This window comes from Mchenga conophoros, linkage group LG3 (assembly GCF_057382185.1).
Source record: "Mchenga conophoros isolate Kocher_MC1m ecotype Shallow Benthic linkage group LG3, M_conophoros_male_GT1.1, whole genome shotgun sequence".
NCBI lineage: Eukaryota > Metazoa > Chordata > Actinopteri > Cichliformes > Cichlidae > Mchenga > Mchenga conophoros.
In genome coordinates, this window is record NC_140528.1 from 73207398 (window position 1) to 73228747 (window position 21350).

Genomic DNA, 21350 nt, shown 5'->3' on the forward strand with positions numbered 1-21350 from the left:
ACTTGGCGGCAAAGCAGGAAATAAGAGGCACTTGCTAAAAAAAACAACCTTTCTGTCGCCTGGAACTAGTTTGTCCAAACAGATAAAAGAGACTGAGAGTGTAATTTACATGAGGCATTGGTGCAATGTCAGCAGAAGTCTGGTCAAAGGCCGGACAATGGCTCAGTTTTCTTCTTCGGCGTGACTGTTTATTAGTTTCTCAACAAAAGCTGTTTCTTCAGCAACATTCTCCTGGCTGCCATTGTTGCCTCGGAAAGTATGTCAAACACTACAACAAACAACGGCCGGGAACAGAGGTCGTAGCGGCGAATATCGCTTGAACAATAAAACTGAAGCAGCAGAATAGGGTGACCTTGTGGTTGGAGCTAAGGGAAATGCACGCAGAAACATGGAAACAAGAACAAGGAGCCAAAAAAAGAGAAAAATCCAGAAGATTAGTATATCCAGAGGTGTTAGTATGAAACTGGAGACCCTACACTGGCTCTAAACAACAATCAAGCTGAATTAAAGTGAAGTGAAGGGCTGTGATGTACTGAAGGTCAACTTGCATTCTTAATGCCATTTAAACAGTAACGTTCGGCTGAGTTTTGAATGAGCATGTCCATATTTGAGCTTTTCTAATTTGCAAAAGTTTCGATGTGTACAGGCACAATGATGAAAAATAAATAAGACTTTCATATACACTCAGGTTTCCTAAAACTATTCACTGGTCGAGTTATATTTTGAGTAAAATATGTCGGTATATTTAAAACCATACTACTATGACTGTTGCATGCAATTATGTACTACTTCCTTTATGCTGTGTATCAAAAAGCCATGAGGTGTAGCAAAGTGTAGTCGTTACCTTTAGTCCACTTCTTCCAGGCTCTCCAGGTTCACCCTGTAATACATGTAAAGAGTTTTCTATTTAACCGGTGTGACCGATTTCAAAATACCACCAACTATCTGTACTTCTGTTCTGCATGTATTAACAGAAAGTCCTTTATAAGTTCTTAATCTTAGTAGTTAGTTTCAATTGGTAACAAAAAAGACCCCTGATCCAAGTACGTATAGCTATCTGAATCTTATTTTCTTTCATGTTGACTACACTTACCTATTCCTGTTCATAGAGTAACACTGTAGCTCATTATTGTGTTATTGCTTTACTAATGGAAGTCCATTTTTTCCTTATTGAATCCAATTAAAATGAATGAATGTAGCACAGGCTAGCATTCGTCTGGTAAGTAAACTATACTTAAAAAATTTAACAGAATCTCAGTGAGAAGGGCGTTGGTTTAGCTCACTGTGTTGAGCGGGTGCCCACATGCCCTTTGGCTCAGAGCAGCCAACCCGCAGTTTCCCCGTCTCTCTCTCGCCTTTTGCATTCCTGTCAGTTCTTCAATCTGAGAAAATCTAATTTTCTCATTGAAACAAACATAATGTCCCAGAGATGTTCTGTTTGATTTAGCTGAGGTGAGTGTGGGAGCCAGTGAAGTCCTTCATCTTCCAGGAACTGCCTGTGAAATCTCACCACTTGAGGCTGGCATTGTTGTGCACTGGGAGGAACCCGGGACCACCTGCACCAGCACTGGTTCAGAAAATCGAACCAAGGGATTTCTTCCTGATACCTAATGATACCTAGGATACCTAATGAAGGCCAGAGTGTTGTTGGCTAGCCTGCAGAGCTCTGTATGCCTCTCCATTGATATGCTTCCTCAGACCATCACTGATCCACCACTAAACCTGTCATGCTGAACAACGTTTCAGGCACTACAAGAGGACGTCGGGCCTTCAGGCCAGCCTCATGAAGGCTGTTTCTGATTGTTTGGTCAGAGACATTTACACCAGTGGTCTGCTGGAGGTCATTTTGTAGGTCTGGCAGTCCTTATATAGTGCTAATCCTGTTCCTCCTTGTACAAAGGAGGAGATACTGATCCTGATAATGGGTTAAGAACCATTTACAGCCCCATCCTGCTCTCCTAGACTAACTGCCTGTCTCCTGGAATCTCCTCCATGCTCTTGATATGGTGCTGGGAGACACAGCAAACTTTCTGCCAGTGGCACATCACAATGTGCCATCCTGGAGGAACTGGACTATCTGTGTAACGTCTGTAGGGTCCAGGTATCGCCTCACGCTACCAGCAGCGATACAGACACAAAATGCAAAACTAAAACAGTCAGAAAACTGTCAGTGGCCTCTATCTGTAAAACCTGTTTCCTGTTTCGGGGGTTGTCTCGTTGTTCCCCTGTAGTGCACCTGTTGTTAATGTCATTAACACCAAAGCAGCTGAAACTGATTAACAACCCCCTCTGTTACTTAACGGACCAGATCAGTATCTAACAAGTTAAACTCACTTGATGCTTTACTGCTTTTTTTAGCGTAGTTTAGTTAACACTAGCTAATAAACTAGCACTCCAGCCAGTTATGCTAATATATTGAGTTCAGAAGCCAAAAAGCCAAGCTGGTAAAGGCTAAAATGCCAGATGTTAATGCTCCAAAGGATAGTTAACAAACCAAGGAACATCTGTCCTTTTTCTGCTGTCTACAGTCAACCCTATTTAAAAAATACCTGTAGATGCACACACAGTCACAACTTGGACCTTAATGAATTACATTTTTCCATTTAAAAATCTTAAATCAAGGACAAAATGACAGTGGCTTTAGCTTAGCTCTCACCTTGATGCCTGCTGCAGAGGAGCCTGCATCTCCCTAAGAAAGAGTCACAGAAGAAAAGTCAGAAAGACACAAAAGGCAAAACAAAAAGTGACAGAGACTGTTAAAATAGTCGATGGGCTTGTCTGTGAGGAGTCAACATTATTGTGCAATTACATTTACAAAATGCTGACTTATAGAAAAGAAACCCATTTACCGAACAATGCGGAGCATAATTTCACAACTGCTGCATTTGACTGGATAAAACTGGGTGAAAACACAATTTGAAGAGCAGCTTGTTTGCTATTCTAAACAGAGAATGTACCTTTTCACAAAAGCTGGAGACAGCATTTTTATGACTACGGTGCTGGGAATCGTTTCAGTTTTACCCTGCAGCTGGGCAGGGGTGATGACATGCAGGGTGAAATCTAACACTATATACAATAAGAAGAAATCCACAGCAGTATAGGAGGTGAAGGTGTTTAAGGAGGCACACTAACAGGAACCACTGAAAGCTTTGTTCATTGCTTCTCCTTAGATATGGCACGGAACTAGAAGGAGACAGAGCTACTTATATCACATTTTTCCAGCAAAGCTGTCCAGACACCAAGAACCCAGACCCTTTTTTTCTATGCACTGCATCACTACTGCAGTGTACAGTAAAAACAGACATAAAACAAGGGGCCAATAAGCCTAATTACGGGTGGTTGGTGGGAAAAAGGAGTGGGGAGGAGGAGGCTGGGTCTTTAGCTCTGGTGTGGACTCTGTGGTTTCACTACACATACGCCTCGCGCTCAGAAGTTGCTGAAGGAATGCCTCTCGCCCTCAGCTTTTTATGGGAGTCATTATGATGCATAGCACACAAGGCAATGTTTAATTGTGGCTCTTTTTTTTTGCACACAATAAACTGCGTTACTGTTTACAGCTGGGTTTCGCTGCATACTCAGGGGTGCTTCTATCCCAATCTTAAAAATTCATCATTCCACTTTTTAATATATATAAATGGACATTTTCACAAGTTCTTTTATATTTTATTGGGGTACAAGATCTAAATGGATGAAGTTTTACAGTTCACTACAAAAAATACAGAAAAAAAGCTTTTAAATCATTTTACACAATTAAATAGAAATATTTCTGGCCAAATACTTAGGAGACAACATGGATTTATTTCATCTTAAAACATATATAAATATATATATATACTAAAGAAGGAGACAGGGGCCCATTTTCCTGACTTTCTTGTGTCTTCACACCTGCTGCTTTCGGCAGGGGTAAAGGTGCCACGTTTGTACTTAACTGTTACAATTTTAGCAATAAAAACAACAACAACAAAATTACCTTGTGACGCTCATGATCAGTGGGCTATATGCAAGCATAATTAACCGTTTCCACATAATTAATCACAGCAGGATCGTAATGCGCTCGTACTGCGGAGAAATAAAACGTTACATAATAGATTGTAAAGTTTGGCCGTGTGAAGCAGAGCCCTGAAAACAAGGAGGATGCTGCAAAAGCGATCGAGCCTTCATTCCTCGGCTGCTGAAGCAAGAAGCTCGCTGGTGTGACCGATCTAACACAAGTGACACCGAGCTCTAGAAGCCGAACGAGAGCCCTGACCAAGAGAGAGTTTAATCTCTTCCAAATGTAGGAGTATGAGATGGAAAAAGCGGCGGAGCTGGGAGGTGTGCTGAGGTGTGGCGCAGAGTGCTGACACGTCCCAACTGGGCCAATTACCACGGTGAGGCTACAGCGTTCGATTTAGCCGCAGAACAGACTAAGATTGAGAGCCGTCACCGCAGCTCCACTTCATTACAGGCACCCAGACCTGTCGCTGCCCGTTGGCATTTAGAGATAATAGCATGAAGGGCGCAAAATGTATGCCTAGTAAATCATGCCATTTTCCAGCTGTTTGCTTGGGGATTGAGATGAGCGCAGAATTAATCGCTGAGCAATGAAGGCATGGCTGAATTGTGACAAATTAATACCACCGCAGTCATCAAAATATGAGTCTTACTCCACATTACAGCCATTAGCAGTGATGACCAAATTCAGCGGGCCCCGGCTAAATATTACCCCCTGTCCCTGAGTTAAGATATATGTGAGGCAATGCAAATTGTGATTGGCTCCCAGGGCAGAGAGGCCTTGCCAGTATTTGAAATGCTGCCAGTTCACAACAGCTTGGACCGGATCTTAGGATTCAAAAATTATACCAACCGCTGTGCCAGACTGGCCAGAGCCAAGCACTCATAGCCTGGAACTTCCCAAAACAAAATCCAAAGTTTGATTTTGTGTATTAAAAAAAGAAAACAACTTTAAAGAATTTTTCAATTTGTGAGTTCCAACTTTTTCAGCAAGAAGAGTCACTGTTAATTTCACACCTACTTAAATACTTAGGCTGAATGCATCAGAAGGAAATGGTTTAGAACTAAAGCTTTTAACTGTGGTAATGATTTGTTTTAAATGAGGCCAAAAATGGACATGCAGGGGCTGTTAGAAACATTTCTCTCTACGCTTAATGATGGCTTACGGACACAACAGAGCAGGTAATGTGTTATATAAATGTATACTAAACAGTGAGTGAACATAAGTGAGTATAATTACACAGATGCTTTTCTTATGTACAATTAACATACCTATTACCTACTACTTTTCCCCTGCTACATTTAGCTCATGACTTATGATCACGCATGTTTTAGTATGATCATGTTTCCCCCCATATTGCATTTTGCAGTATTATATACTTTTTATAATTCGTATATATGAGGCTAGTCACAGAGATTGGTAACTCCTGGTCACTAGAGAAAAGTGTGCATTCCCTGAAGAACTGCTGAGTAGTTGATGACTGTCCGGTATTTAAATTAAACTCCCACACATGCAGGCCAAAAGAGAAGCTAGTGACCCCCTTACAACCTCCGGTTGCTAGGGAAAAATGTGTATTCCCCAACCAGTTGCCATGTGGTTGCACTAGGTTGCTTTTAGTACTAGAAAAAATTGGTTGCATAGAGGTAAACGGTCCTGTAATGAAAACCTTCTTGCGACTGCCTTGTTTGCACGTATGATGGTCGTGATTGCTCATAACTCGGGCAAACTTTAGCTGCTATGGTAACTTGATTACAAGTTTGACTACAATTTTTACTAGTTTGATTACAGTTTGATTGGAGGCAAACTGGTATCTACTATGAAATGGGTGTCCGAAGCAATCTGCTAACAACCAAGGCAGCCGCAAGGAGATTTTTGGTGGATCACCTCCAGCAACCGATTTTTATCCTGCCACACGTAGAAACCTCCACTTGCCAACCGGTCAGGGATTACCTGGGGTTGCCACTCCGTGACAACTCTAGGTGAGAAAAATATGCATTCCCCAGTCAGCTCCCATGTGGTTGATCTTGGTCGCTGCCAGTCGCTAAATGAAATTGATTGCATAGAGATATGTGGTTCTGTATTGAAGACCTTCTAGCGATTGCTTTGGATGATGCTCTACACCCAGCAACCTATAGCAACTACTCTCCAACATTTTAGTGAATATACTCCTTTCCATGGGGGTTGTCAGCAGCTAGTTGTAGCAAATTATTTATTTACAGCAATGTTTTCAATAAACACCTGGAAAACAAGGTATATTTCTATGGAATTCAATTACATTATCCGCACATGAGCTTATACAAACAAGAAACTAAACTCAAGACTACTTGGAGCTGTTGGAGTCCTCAGCATGTCAGCTTTTTAACCTGCTCTTAAGAGCGAGTGAGCATGTCAGTCAGAGTATATCTGCCCTGTCATTTAGTCTCTTTCACACTTCACAGGTCCCCCACAGTCAAAACAATCTCCCTTTGTATCATGCAAAGCACAGCCAGACTGCTTACACCACCAGTTTTCTCCCCCCCTCTCTCTGCACTCCCCGAGGTCTCTCTGCTCACCATAGCGAAGCTTTCGCTGCTTCACCTTTCACCTCACATTACCACACTTTCCCCGCAGTGCGTGCTGTGTATTGTTAACTTTGGCATCTTCAGCATGGACGACTAAAGATGCCCTCCTTCCCTCCCATGTCCCTCTGTTCTCTGGTTTCATCTTCCTCCCGTGAAGCAACAACACGATCATAAAAGAGAAAGTGATCAGATGCAAAACTCTGATGACAGGGGGCTCCGCTTGGCAACACGTTCCCTTCACTTGCACTGAAAATCAATCAGCCCTCGGTGTGCCTGACATCTGGTAAACTCATCTGGATGTCTATTGGTTCAAATTCCTCTCGCCATATGTTGTGCGCTACGTTAAACAAAACACTCATTTTTACGTCCTGATGCTGACAGTCTGAGATGAGGTAATCCACATCCATCGTAAACATGGCAGAAATCATAATTATTTGTAGTCTGCCTTTCGCTGTGAAACGCATCAGTGTGCACCCGAATGAATGGCAGGTGATCGTCTACAGAAGTCTGAATTCCCGTGGTTATCCGATTCATCTTACTCTTCTTCACTCCTGAAGCAAAAATCCATCATCTTCTCTCCTTTTATTGCACCAAGGTAAACTAGATCAAAGCGGTGCTTGAGCTGCAAAGTTTTATCGCCCTCCTCTTTTCCTTTTTGTTCACTCATTTTCCACAGATGACATCCTGCATCTGTTTCCCTCCAATGGTGTCCTTTCTTGGCTGCCGAGTTTTAAAAACCACAGTGCCCATAAAATGAGAAGTTATCAAAGTTTTTCTGCACCGAACAGCAATAAATTGGCAGTGACATTTTCAGTACATGGCTTCTGGTCTGCTGCCGGTTTATCGGTTACATTTTGTTTTTATACCTAACTCTGTATAAGCACCTCTGGTGTATAATACATCACAGCATTTTGCCCTCAGATACTGCGTTTCAGTTTCTTTGGCAACTCCAAGGAGAATCTTTATTGTTCCCCACTAGTGTGAGAAGCTAAATCAACATTTCCCCCCCCCCAAAAAAATAGCTCATTTCTATCCATAATTGATTTGTTTCTGAAATGTTTTACAACTTATGAAGAGTAAAGAGGTCCAAATTTTGCCCAGAGGTCATCCAATACAAATGAGGCTGTGACCTATTTTCATAAATGCTCCTTAAAGAAAATAATAAGAGCGAAGGCAGCATGGCAAGCATAATGTGTTTCTGGATATGATGTCAGTGTGCTAATACAAAGCAAAGAAACTCTTCCCGAAAACAAAAGCTTTTTGGACAGAAACATGAATCTATTAGTTTAGTTCTGAACAATCTGCCCAGCAGAGCTGTCTTGAAGATAAATGGTACCAAATTAATGCAGAAACCATCCAACCAGAAAATGTAGCATCAGCGTAGCATAGCAATTAAGTCCACATTAAATACAAAGGACACATCAAGTGCCAGGATGACTGCTTATGTGCAGCCTTGACTACAGTACAACTGATGACCCTTGACCCCAGCTGTTTCTACTGAACATTACAGTTCTCCTCAGAAGGCTGACGTTAACTTTTTTTTACTGTTTTCTGGCCACCGACAGCCTCTCTGTTGGTTCCCTGTGCAGCGTCCAAGACATAAACAAAAGAGAACAAAAACTCAGAGGATTTCACATACCTTCTCTCCCGGTTCACCTTTCGGTCCGTCCTCACCCAAATCACCCTGCAATGACATCACAGAAACCTGTTCAGTCTCTTGGACGCAGGAATGAGTCAGTGCTGACAGTACATGACATGAAACATGATTGCTTTAACAAGCTTAGCACACAGTAGGACAAGCTTCTTCTTCTTCTGTGATTGCACTGGAGCAAAGCTGCTGCTTTATCTTCACTTTGATCACTTAGCCGTCAAATGAAGTTCAAATATAAATGTAATATTTAGGTGATGCCCTGTTACGAAGCTCCTAAGCTCACTGCATTGAGAGCTGTGATAAACTTCACTTCTTAACTCCCAACTTTTGCAATATTTGCTGTACGGCCGGGATCATAGCTCGTCCCATCCACGATATGACTCGGTGGAAGCCATTTGACTGGTAGTTTTCTTTATAAGGAGAATGTCTCGTTGTTGGAATAACCTTCAAATGAGTAAGTCTGGTGAGCCAGCTTTTTTTCTACACCCCCAAGAGGCTGTCATGTCTCAAATGCACACTCTACGCGCATTCCCAGGCTCTCAGTTGTACTTTGTTTTTCCTGTTAAATAGCAACAGTTAGCATACGATACCAAGCTGGTAAATCTATCTGCTCAGCATCAGCATGTCAGCACGCTGGTTAGAACTTAACTCAAAGCACGCAGACTCACAGACTCTGTAAAATGTTGCTACACTCTTGTTTTATCAGTGGATTTCGTATCACAGCACGGCTATAAATCCCGACTGTGTAAATGTAGTGAAACATGACATGTTTCATCAAATGAAATTAAATGGGGAAACACAATGATTTGCAATCATGAGTGTCTTTGTAAGTTATCCCTGTTGTGATGTCAAAATATATACATATATTTAAAAAAAACTGCAACAAGCTTTCTACTTTCCCTTTTTATCTGTTAGAAGCCTTTTTTCTTTTTTAATTAGCTTGCTGACTAATTAATGAGGAAAAAAAACAAGTGTTTAATGTTAACATGTCTGACTCCTCTGAAAATAAAACCTCAGAGTACTTTGAGCCAAGCTGCCTGGCAGGGAAAAGGTGATTTCACTTTTAATAAATCCCCATGATTTTATATTAAGATTAGACCGCGAATCAAACAACGCCTTGCAGTTCCAAGGATATGAAATCAAAGGGTGTCTCATTGTGTTACGCTATTAAAAAAAAAAAAAAGAACTTTAACAGCTTCAATGCTTCAAACTGCTGTTTATTTTTCCATTTAGGAATTTATCATAAGTTGAATCGACAAAGCCAAAAAGTGCAGTTTTTGCTAGCAGCGCTGGCCTGCCACATGGCATCTCTTCCAAACCCGAAGGTCAGGACCCCAATTAGTGCTCTGACAAGTCTCAGGATGATTATATGACTGGAAATGATAAAAAAAATTAAATCTGCAGAACAAATTGTTTATTTTGTCAGAATTTTCTTAATTAACTGGACGTGGTTTCCTCTTTACCCTCCTGCAACCTGATGAAATGATCTGAAAAAGATGCATCCCTCTTCTGGAAAACTGGTCACGATGTTTAAGACGTGGAAATTGTGGCAAAGCCAAGCTGCCAGGAGTCGACAAAGCACAGAACCAGGTTCATACTAACACGAACTGACACACTGGACGCTCGTGTTCTTTTTCAATCCATTGTGCTAAAAAAATATTTTCACTTTGACCTTTTTTTGTGCATCGCGGTAAAGGATACACACGATGCTGTGAACTGGGATTGCTAGGAGATGCTGTCACATCTTTACAGCAAGCCAGGTGTGTTAGTGACAGAGACACTGTCTCTGATTCAGCTCAGAACTGATCCAGCTGACAACGACTGCCCGAGGGCCAGTTTTGTGGTCGATGAAGCACACACGATAAGTCATCACTTAACTCTCCAGCCCGCTGCACTGTCATCCCGGTCAGTGTTTCACACCTCCCACCCCGCTGCCGTCCAACAACAGCAAATAAGGGCACCATTACAATTACAGAACAGAGGGAATAAAGCTGCCGTTCCTCTGTGGGGCTATTTTATGGATCTGTTCTTAGGTTTACTTCACGGCCTGGAGTCGGTGAAGCTGGGTGCAGTTTTTGTGACTCACTAAATCACTGACTCACTGGTGGCTAAGTTACAGAAGGGAGGCAACTTCAAAAAAAAAACAAAAAACTAGCTGGAGCTGGGAGATGTAAAGGCAAAGCTGCAGTCGTGGTGATGAGATAACAGACTGACGCTAGCAATAATGTCCGAAGATCCAAATTAGCGCCTTACCTTTTCACCTCGTTCTCCCATTTCACCCTGTTAGGAAGGAAAGCAGAGCAGCAGAGATAGAAAAAATGAGGGTTTGGGGGGGTTATTGCACACACTCAGGGTCAGATCGTATCTGGGGTTAAATTCATATTTGATTATAAATGTTATGACTGCTTTTTTTCCCCAGACAGACCCTGACATGAACTTTTTTGTTTTTTAAATTTAAAATCGTCCTTGCATTATCATTGCAACATATTTTTATACCATGCATTAAAGTCTTCATGGAGGATATATATTTTCTGTTACATCAAAGACGAATACATGTATATGCATGTTTTTCAAAACCATGAAAAAGAAATCACAAAGGGACAAAACGGCTGATGGTCAAAAGGTAAGATGAAAAATGACTGAAAGGGGGAGATGCTTCTGTGAGAGGATAAGGAAAGTATTGCAAATGACTTTAACCCTCTGGAGTCAAGGGACATCTCCAAATCACATGACTGAATTAAGATGACCCTGCAGCAAGACGCAGCCTCACGGAGTCTCTGTTTCAGTTTGTATTAAAAGTGTGAACTATATACTAACAGTGCAGTTACATGGAAGGTTTCTGATGTGATAATGATATTGTTAAGCTATGTAAAATAATCCATATAACAGCAAAAGTGTTCACATTGAGTCTTATATTTTAGATCATCTCAACAGATATTTGGGATTCAGGATTTTGTTTTAGTTTGATATTGCAAAGTTTGCTGGCAATGGTTGCTGCTGCTCTCACAAAGTGCAGGGTGGGATAACATGACTTTGACCTCAGAGGGTTAACCCAAAAAAAGGGGGAAAAAAGCGACTGCTATGACTTCACAAGAATATGAGCACACAGAATATGTGTGCACCCCGACCTTGGCTCCTGGAACACCGTCCAGTCCTGGGATGCCAACATCCCCCTACGGACAGCACAAGATACACACAGTGACTGACTCAGTGTGCTGCGTAAGCAGTTCGACTAAAGATTCAAGGTCAGGAGATATGACCCCTACACTCCCCACCCCACAAAAAGCGAACAAAACAAAAGAAAATGCATATTTTTCTTCTTAAAATTGAGATAACAATTGACTCAGACACAAGAGTGAGTGTATGGTGCAAAGGGCTTTTGCAGGATAGTTGGTAATGCAGCACGAGACAGGTGAGATACAGCTACACTGACAGAACTGCTGTAAGGAGCGTAAATGTACAGCTACAGCACTATGAATTCTATAACATTCCCCAAACGTTCACATGTATCAAATATTGAAACCACAAAGTGAATGTGAAAGACGAGAGGATAAACAAGCTGATTAAAAGCTTAATTATCTGGTTTGGTTCTGTGTATGTGCAGAAGAAGAAAAGCCAAGCCCGTCTGACGGATGCCAGTTTGCCGTTAGCCTCGATCCCTTGTCTCCGCGGCTCCCTAGCTGAAAAACCAACCTCTGTCCATCTGCTGCCAGAAACAATTAACCTCCTGACCTTTGCAAACATACCACGTCATTACCCTTTCAGAGGAGCAGTAGCTATTCCTCAGCCCAGACAGACAGCTTTAACCAGATGAAGCTGATTAATGTAGCCAGAGTGGAAAAATAATGCAGTGCATTACTTGGATTAAAATACATGTCACCAGGCAGCTCGGTACTGGCCATATTCGAAGGAAAACTGTGTTACTGGATGTCATTTTTCAATATCTTAATGCTATTTTCACTGTTCCCCAAAATGCTTCATGCTCATGGGAAACTCGGCGTGTCTGATCCGCGCTGGGCGTGTCCCTGCAGCTACACACTCGTGGTGATGTTCGTCATAAACGCCGAAGCCTCAGATCAATCGTCAGCCGCATATGGAAGTCATTGACATAATAATGACACCCTATTGACATAATGATGATAGAGTCTGTTAGGAACTCCAAAGGTTGGCTTGATAAGGTGGCATTAGTGATTCTGCTGGGATATCCATGTCAAATCAATACCGTGTCTGTGCGAGTGGACCCGCCACTGCCGCCTGAGCACCTTTAACTGCTTTTGAGTCAAACTTTCTGCAAGAGTGAGACTTACATACCATAACAGGTTCTGCTTTATAACTGCACTGCACAGCATTGGAGATCTATTTCATGGCTGCTACAAAACCTCACTCCTTTCATTTTGGAAACAGAATTAAGCTTTCAGCCTCCACTGTAGCCAGAGTTAGCATGGATTTTACTTTAAAATGAAACTTCTTCACTCTGGTTCCTATTACAGCCATACGTGCCTCTCCTTTCTTTATAAGTGCATGTTTCAGATTAGAGCGATGCAACCCTCAAACTGCCTCTCCATTCATTCTCTTCACTTATACCATCGTTTGTTCTGGAATAAATATGCTTTTCCATCTCTTTTTTCTCCTTCCCTCCACCCATTGTGAAACACCTGCACTGCGTCTTCTTTATCCGCTCCGAGAATGAATAGCAGACATGAGCCGAGTGTGTGAACAGATTCAGAGGCAGCCAGAACGGTACTTTGTGGTTAAGGCTTGAAGAAGAAGCCCACGGGTTTTCTCCCAAACCGAAATAGTGGTTTGAAACTGTCAGAACTTTTTTTTTCTTATATAAAAAACTAAAACACATGGGGAGAAAGATTAACGAAAGATTAATGCTCAAGTGAGCCTTTTCATGATAAAATACTATCAGGTACGCAGATGGATGTTGGTTCTCTGAACTTTGTGTGCATATTTTTATTTTAGGGACACATAAAAAGTCTTGAGGGACAATAATGCTGCCTAGTAGTGGTGTTTTTTTCCTCTTGGAAAAGTACATTCACTAATAAAAACAACAGCAAGTCAGCAAGAACTAGTTAAAAGCCCAGAAGTGTAGAGCTTTACAAGAATTCAGTGTAAATGAGTTTGCTCACCTTCAGTCCATCAACACCGGGGATGCCAGGAGGCCCGAGTGAACCCTGGGAAATAAAAGCAAAGTTTGTTGGGTTTTTTGCATCATTACATTCGACCATCTCGCTGCTCGTACCGTCACGGCCGGCTCAACGGTTGTAAATAAACACCGGCGGCGTATCCGTTCTGTCTGCCGCTGATCAGGGCGTGCTCTGATGTTACTGCGCCAGACCAGCATAAATACTGCATGTCATATTTCATCATCTGCTCTGTTATGGACAATACAGCCAGAAGGCAAGACTGAGGACACTCCTGCTGCACTTCAAACTGAAAATGTACTGCCCTGTGAAATAAAGAAATGTTTCGCACAGCAGATGTACTCGAGATTTTACCGCATCTACTGCGTCAGCTTAGTAAAAGTTGGTTTAGACTCTGAGGGCCAAGCGTGTTTTAATGAACGCCCGCTCTCTGTTCTTCGCGGTTTGCTTATGTTGGCTTTTTGCACCGCTTTCATAATAAAAGCTATTTATAGAGTTCCCGGTCGCATTTAAAGATGTATCAGAGATGCTTGAGAGATGTGAGATACAGTCGCAGGAAAGCATCGTGTCGAGGGTTGAAAACCGTTCACGCTGGACTTTTTCGTCATGCGGTGGCACCGAATCAGTCACCGAGCTGATGAAACTTGAATAACCCTCGACGCGGCCCCTCTACTAAACACAGCGCTCCACTAGCAGCAGATCTAATTGAGTAGCCTCCGGGCCTGGCTTATGAGTCATTAACACTGTGGTGTGTCATCATTGACCCCTCCACACACACACACTCCCTCTCCCACGCCGACGGGAGGCCTTGCCGACAGATGACAGTGCAGACAGGAAGTGTCTGATTGGGTTACACTGAACAAACACTGGCAGCTACCTGATGGCTGGATATAGCTTACATCTGTTCCTCACATCAGCGCCACCAGGGACCCGCAGCCTGTATCACAGCACTTAGCTCCAGGCTCTCTGTTCTCCATCTCTCTCCTTCTCTGTCACCCTTTTTTCCCCACTTCTCCTGTTTATTCACCATGACTGCGCAGTGTCTGTCGCTAATATGCAGGTAAACATACTCATCAAACAACACGTTTACAACCGTTTGTGCAACGAGAGCTGCTGTGAAATGAAAAACAGTTTGGTTTAGATCAGAATTCAACAGAGGGACAAAAAAAAAAAGTTTCCTTTGTACTTTTATGTCACAACCAAGTCAGCGAATCTCATTTAGTTTTCTTTAAGAAAAGCAAGAAATGCCAGCAAGAAGAAAGAAATGATTTTCTGTAACTTACCTTCGGCCCTTGCGGCCCCTCAGGTCCCTATAAATGAAAAGAGAGACGGAGAGAGATTGAGTGCAGGAGAAACGCAGCAAAAATAGTTCATGTGAGATGAAATAATACAATTACCAGAGCCAACATGGTCAGAGCAGAGAGACTGGCAGAGCTTGTGGTAGGATTTCATGCAGCGTGCACACACCCTTCAGGAAGAACCCGAATCACAATCAATCCCTTGTTTTATTCTCCAGCAAAGAATGAAAATCCGCTCACTCCCTGCCTTCTTTTCGCTGAAGTGACCCATAAACAGGAATCTTTAATAAGCTCATGAATAACAAAAGCTTTTATGGTTTTATCTTTTATGTTGATCTGTCTTTACTCGTTTTAGTGACTGTAAAAACTTGTCTCGTTTGGCCGCGCTACATTCCGAGTCTACGGTCCAACACATAGAGAGGTTCATTACCTAAATGGGCCAATATCTGGAAAGCTTTGCAAAGCTAACAAGTTAGCCAACGGGGGGGGGAAAAGGCGCCTCATCTCTAAGGCAGATTTAAATCATGGATCGATGTGTCTGGGAGGACAGTTTCTATTTACAACCTGCTGTTTACTGCAGTGAAACTGGAGGCCGCGTTGGGCTGTCGGCCTCCTCCGCTGGAAGCTGCCTAAAACAACACGACCGCATCGTGAAGAAACTGGGAAGCCTGGGTGAAAGTTAGCTCCTTCCTTGTTTCTCAAAGACTTTTGAGCTATCGCACCAGCGCGGCAGTTCATCAACACCTTTACGCCTGGCTGTTATGACACCTCACGTTGGCCGGCTTCTTTCACACTTTCGGCCATTTGGCTCGTCGCTCGCAGCTGAGTCAAGGCCAGGCGGACCTTGTGCCCCGCAGGCTCTCTACAGCAGCAACTTTTCCTCGCTTTGCTCACGTCGATGTATAACTGGCAAAGCTCAAGATACGGTCCCCTGATGTGTGTAAAACGTTTGTGTGAGAGTGTTAAAAAGAAGCCAACGAGGACACGTTCGGGTTGAAAAGTTAAGACTGTCAGTGCAAATTTGCCTGAAGAAGAAGCCCGGTTTGATGTCGGCCTACTTGTGACTTCACGGCGATTAAATTCTGCGAATAAGCTGATTGTTGGATCGGTTTTAGTATTTGTTGTTAAAACGGGCTATCACCAAGTAACTGTACCTCAAAACTTCCCTCTCCCAATTTCCATTTTTCCCCAAAATTGGCCCGTTAAAATCCCTGTAGCAACAAGTTCTCACATTTTCAGAAATGGCCCACACAGTTGCAGCTCATTTATGGTGCATTCCTTGTGCACTTACAGCAAAAACCTCAATGAACAACTTTCATTATCCTAGCCAACCAAGAAAAAGGTTTTCCTCCCATTTGCCTTTAAAAGCCTTTGTTAGCTGTCCTCAGTAGGGTTTAGTAAACATCTTTATGACCCACTAGGTATGTGAGAGCATGTGCCGCTCGCCTGAGTGCTAATTAGCTTGGCTACATCTGAGAACACTCAGAAGCTACTGCTGAAAAGGAGTTTTTTTGTTTGTTTTTTTAAAGAAAGTCAAGAGCGCTTAAGGAAGTCTTGGCTCTTTGGTTCTCAACCCTGGATCCTGACTTTGGTGAAAAATGAAAAGGGAAGAACAATCCAAAGATCTTTGTGAAAAAGGATTATTATTCCATCTGAAAGTGTTCATCACGATAGCAGATGTTCAGCATGTAGCGGCTTAGCTGCCTCATTTAGCATTCATAAAGGAAAGAAATTCCACAAATGTGCAATATCAACAGGCTGCCTATTGAAGTCGAGCATCCGAGCACAAATACAATGCGCTGAATGTTTGGTACTTTCATTCATGATTCGGACGTTGCGAACAATGAAGCCATTCCCAGGTCAATTCCCACACTCAATCAGCAGCACTTGAACCTTTGAAAGTTGAAGGACTTCCAGAATGTGTGGCATTCACATAAAAAATATTCGTCTGATCATAGAACAGAAAGGCTCCACATTCAAGCTTGTTCCGTTCAAGGCTTTTGTGTCAGTTATACTGTGAGTTTTCAACTATTATAAACTATTTAAACTTTTAAACAAATGTATTTTTTTCTCTTTTTTGCCTTAAGTTGTAGCTATATGTGCTTATTGCGGAGGCGTGCTTTATTCAAACTGTTCACATAACATTTTCTAAGAGTTTTCAATCACTCTTTATTGCTCCTGCCACTATAAACAAAAGCACTGTAGAAAGCACTGTAGCCTGGTAAAGCAATAATGCAGAATGGCTTAAGTTAAACCATTCAAACCTTCACCTGTCATGGCTGCGCTGAGATTAGGCTGTTTTAAAAGACATCTGATAGCAGACTGCTTTCTAAACTACAGTATGGATGTGGCCTTAGCTATCAGTGGGGATGTGAAGGCCACTTCTTTGTCTATTTAGAGGATCTAGGCTCAGATAACACTGGATGTATTGCCCAAACATGGCCCGTATTAACAGTTGTGTATAGGTCTCTTTTGGCCTGTACTGATAATGTTGATTCATGGTGAGAATGGCTGCTTCAGCTCAGCCACAGGCGGACACAATAGAGGGGCCAGATGTCAGATGTGCTGTGACATTTGGGCCACATTTGGTGCACTCATGTCAAAAGTAGCTCGTAACTTCAGGGCCACGTCTGACCCCACAGTATACTTGGAGTGGGCAGATGCTCACTGACATTCAGGTGATTTTAGATTATATACATATATTACAGATGTCACATTTTCATGCTGGCTCTGATCTGTAATATCTCCACAACAATTACACGCCTTGCAGTATGGATGAGTTTTGTAAGCCACACGTGTAGCTTACAGAAGATTCACAGGATTTGATTAAAATGTCCGTTATTTTCATGAAACATCTGCACTTTGATTTAAAGTTATATGCTTTACGTGGTAGTCGGGTCAAAGAGAAGAAAAGAGAGGCTTTGTAATGGATTTTGTTACTAGCTACATTCCAGCTGTAGTCCCCGCAGGTAAATGTGATCCAGTGACCTCAGCATTTTAAACATTCTGGCTATGGTCCTGTCTGCGGGCTCATTTATCAATCCATCCATCCATTTCCTTAACTACTTAACCATACAGGGTGGGGCCTATCCCCAGCTGCCACTGGGCGAGAGGCAGGGTACACATGGAGAAGTTGCCAGTACATCACAGGGCTAACAGGGAGAGACAAACAGCCATTCACATCCTCACCTATGGCCAATTTAGAATCTGTAATTAACCTCACGTACATGACTTTGCACCGTGGGACGAAACCGCATGCCAGACAAAACCCCTGAGTGTAGGTGTGCTTTGTTTTAACAACATAATAAGACCCAAGGCTGTAAAAATAGGAATTTGCCTTTAAGAACAAACAGATTTGTTCCACTAAAATGGTTTTGTCCACATTTCCCACAACATTGTTTGATTTCCCCGACCATGTCATAAGCTATTCGCTCACATCTTTGCTCCTCATGTTTGGCTTTACAGCAAAGGAAAACTCAGTCAAGGTCAATAAAATATCAGAGGTATGTCTTCATTGAACAGGCTTTTGAGGAGCGAATGTGTCCCTACATTCATGCCTGTGGAGTTTTTTTTCATTGATTGTCCAAGGTGAGCTACTGGTGCATTGTGGGTAGCTTTGGAAAGAATAGGATGCAAAAGGGGATCAGTGAAAGTCTGCTGCATAATTGGAAATTACACCAAAAAGCAGATGGAAGAGGCTTCTCTCAGCTTTGGATGGAACATATTTGGACTTTTTGTTCTGAACAAGCTGAGCTCCAGATGAATGCTGAGTGTGGGGCTGCAAGCCACCTTTGGAGAGCTGAAGACCCCCTTAATTTACCACAGAGAGACCTCGTGGCGCTGATGATTTTGAACTTAGTCCTGAAAATATTTCCTTTTCTTCTTCTTCTTGTTCTTCTTCTTTCCACCTCCCCCCCCACCACCTCCTCCTTGTTTCTCCACAAGAGCTTAATCCTTCTAACCAGCACCACATGTCCTGGAAGGCTGCTGGAAAACTCTGGAATCTACTTTTGCCCCTTTAACAATAGCATCTACATTAAAAAAAAAACTCCGAGCTGTGTCAAGTGGGCGCTAGCGCCGAGAGCGCTGCAAAAGAAGCAAAAGTCGGTCGAGCGGTGACCTCAGAATCCCTGCCTCCGGCTCACTTGTGGAGATCAAGATGTGCCAATCACAGATTATTCTTTCAGCTGGCTGCACAAAGTGGAGACTTGTTGCTTATGCATCTAATTCATATTGATTTGCACAGGCCAACCAAGGGCGGGGACTGGCGGGATTTTTTTTTTCTTCTCTTAGATGGGAAAATGTCTTTTTATTTCTTCTCCAGAGGTTTATCAGCTACAGAAACTCTTCTCTTTAATCCAGTATCTTATCTTTGCTCTTTTTTACCAGGGAGCAGCAAACATTCTGTCGTTGCATGAAATCACAGGCCGCAAACGCAGTAACTGTGCTGTCACATGTTTTTACAACTGCTGGGACATGCTCATCTCACGCTGCTTTATAGGGCGATGACTTTACTCCTTGTTAAAAGTACATTAGTGTCACGCTGTGTATATACTTGTGAAAGAGGATGCTTCATTTCAGCAGTTACAGTAAGCAGTCCTTAATTCACGTTCAGACGGGTTGAGAGTCTCTGTTCATTGGTCATCGGAGGTTGTGCAAACACTAGGCTTATGTGAGCGCACCTGGGAACATCCATCGCAAAGTGTACATTCATCACAGAGTGGATTTTCAAACCGAACATTGCTGCTTACACAGCTACCCGCCCAAAGTGGGATAAAACACGAAGCCAACAAAAGCAACAGTAACTTAAAAAGCAGAAAGAGGGAGGGAACTTTACTTTAGAGGATCGCCCATTAAGTCGTCTAAGATTGATTAGCACCTTTGGATCCTTTACCCAATGCGTCTTTTTCGCTCTAGCCTCAATTATTTCCTCTGTCCATTTCTCCCCAGCCCACCAAATTTTTCCACAGGGGAAAAGGTCAAGGGGAGCTGGAGTCAGAGATGAAAGCACTTGATAATACCTCTTCTGTCAGCTTCACTTCCCTTCACTCCCCGCATCCACTGATGTGACATCGAGTGTTTTTTGTATCACGTTTTCCATCCTTGCTCTCCCTGGAATTTGGTTTGACCTATTCGTTGTAGCTTTTATGAGGAAACTTTAATCAAGTGCTTTATTTGCTGAACACCGCAAGTGGTATCCAGTTGCCATCAACTGGAGCAGCGACTCGTCCATGCGGTACAAAGGGTTTGTGAGGGAAAACAAACTTTTTCTTAACAAGTTAGCATAAAACATGTCATTCGCTGTCATATCGATGAACCGTCTCACAAATATCTCACGAAAAATATATACACTGCCAGTCAAATGGTGCCATTAGAACAACAGAGCCCGCTTTGAGAAGTCCTACATATGAAACATATTTGGCTCTGATTAAACCAAACTTGCTACATAATTTCTTCTTTTTTTTTTTCATAGTTTTGATGTTTTCAGTAGAAATTGACACAAAAAAAGGCTTTTCCAGCCTTTTGAGTACAACGGATAAAAAAACATAAAATGAAAACTTAAGTTTATAATTAAATAAATACATAAAATGCAGTCCAAAGCTTGAGAACCTTTGGAAAATTACCTTGGCATTGACAGTTCTGCACATAATATCATAAATAAGACACTAATTCAACTTGGGGTCTGGCTTAACTGGAAAACCAGAGAAAAGAGTCTCCATCCATTTAGATAATTCCAGGAAGGAAATATACACACAGGACTCCCCTGTACACTCCGACTTCTGCATGCATTTAACTCAGAATGTCTATAACATGTCAATTAGTGAGCATTAAAGCATTTTTCAGGCCAATTTCCTCACATTTGGAGAGGCCAGATCTGGCAGTCCTGCTCCATTTGCAATCTTCACGCTAAGCTAAGTGACTGCTAGCAATAATTTCATATTTATGAAAAGTCACGCAAGCGATCATTCTTTTCATCTAAGTCTTAATATGTCCATTTCTCAAAATGTCAAACTACCCAGAAAAACCCTGGACTCGTATCGCCTACATTTTGTTAAACAATTCTGCAAGGCTACGTTGTTAATTAGCGTGTCAGGGCAGCCACAGAAGGGGATGTTCGAAACAAAGTTTGGACTCACCAGGGGTCCCGTTTCCCCAGGCTGTCCTGGATCACCCTGTAAGAAACATAAAATCGTTAATGGAAGCAGAGCGTGTTATAATCTTACGTAAAACAAGTCTTGCGTTTAAAATGCTGCTTTTCTCCATATTATGTTCAAATTCCTTCTATTATAGTATCAAATAGCCAATATATGGTGCATAGCAGCCAGGCTGAAAGAGGAGCTTGCCATTGTGCCCATACACCAAGTAGGCTGAGAGGCACTTATCCAGCTGTGCCACCTGCACCCTGCACTGTATGTTTCCAGAAACCTTGTTCTTGTTTCGACTTTTGGTTCATGTCTATCGCACCGATGTTCCAACAGTTCGTGGTGTAGCAGAGAACTGTAGGAACATGCCAAAGCGATGTTTGTACATATTTGATTGGTACGTCTTTGCGGGACAATTTTTGCGACGCTCCTCCTGAGCTATTCATGAAAGGAGACCTAAATCACAAGAGCAATAAAGCGGCCTCGCAAAAGAAAACCAATTTCTTGGGAAAACGCAACAACTACTGCCACTGGAAGAATTGCAAATCATCTT

The 21350-nt window shown here is 42.4% G+C and overlaps 1 protein-coding gene across 1 annotated transcript in view; it reads right to left on the reverse strand.

The window, feature by feature from the left end:
* col25a1 (collagen type XXV alpha 1 chain) overlaps positions 1-21350 on the reverse strand; it is a 156208-nt gene that overhangs the window by 18498 nt on the left and 116360 nt on the right. Inside the window, exons 9-16 of the mRNA XM_085267138.1 lie at positions 20792-20827; positions 14640-14666; positions 13342-13386; positions 11335-11379; positions 10460-10486; positions 8195-8239; positions 2657-2689; positions 845-880 (exon numbers count right to left, since the gene is read on the reverse strand). Coding sequence (XP_085123264.1) covers positions 845-880; positions 2657-2689; positions 8195-8239; positions 10460-10486; positions 11335-11379; positions 13342-13386; positions 14640-14666; positions 20792-20827 — 294 coding nt within the window. The remainder of the gene's footprint in view (positions 1-844; positions 881-2656; positions 2690-8194; positions 8240-10459; positions 10487-11334; positions 11380-13341; positions 13387-14639; positions 14667-20791; positions 20828-21350) is intronic.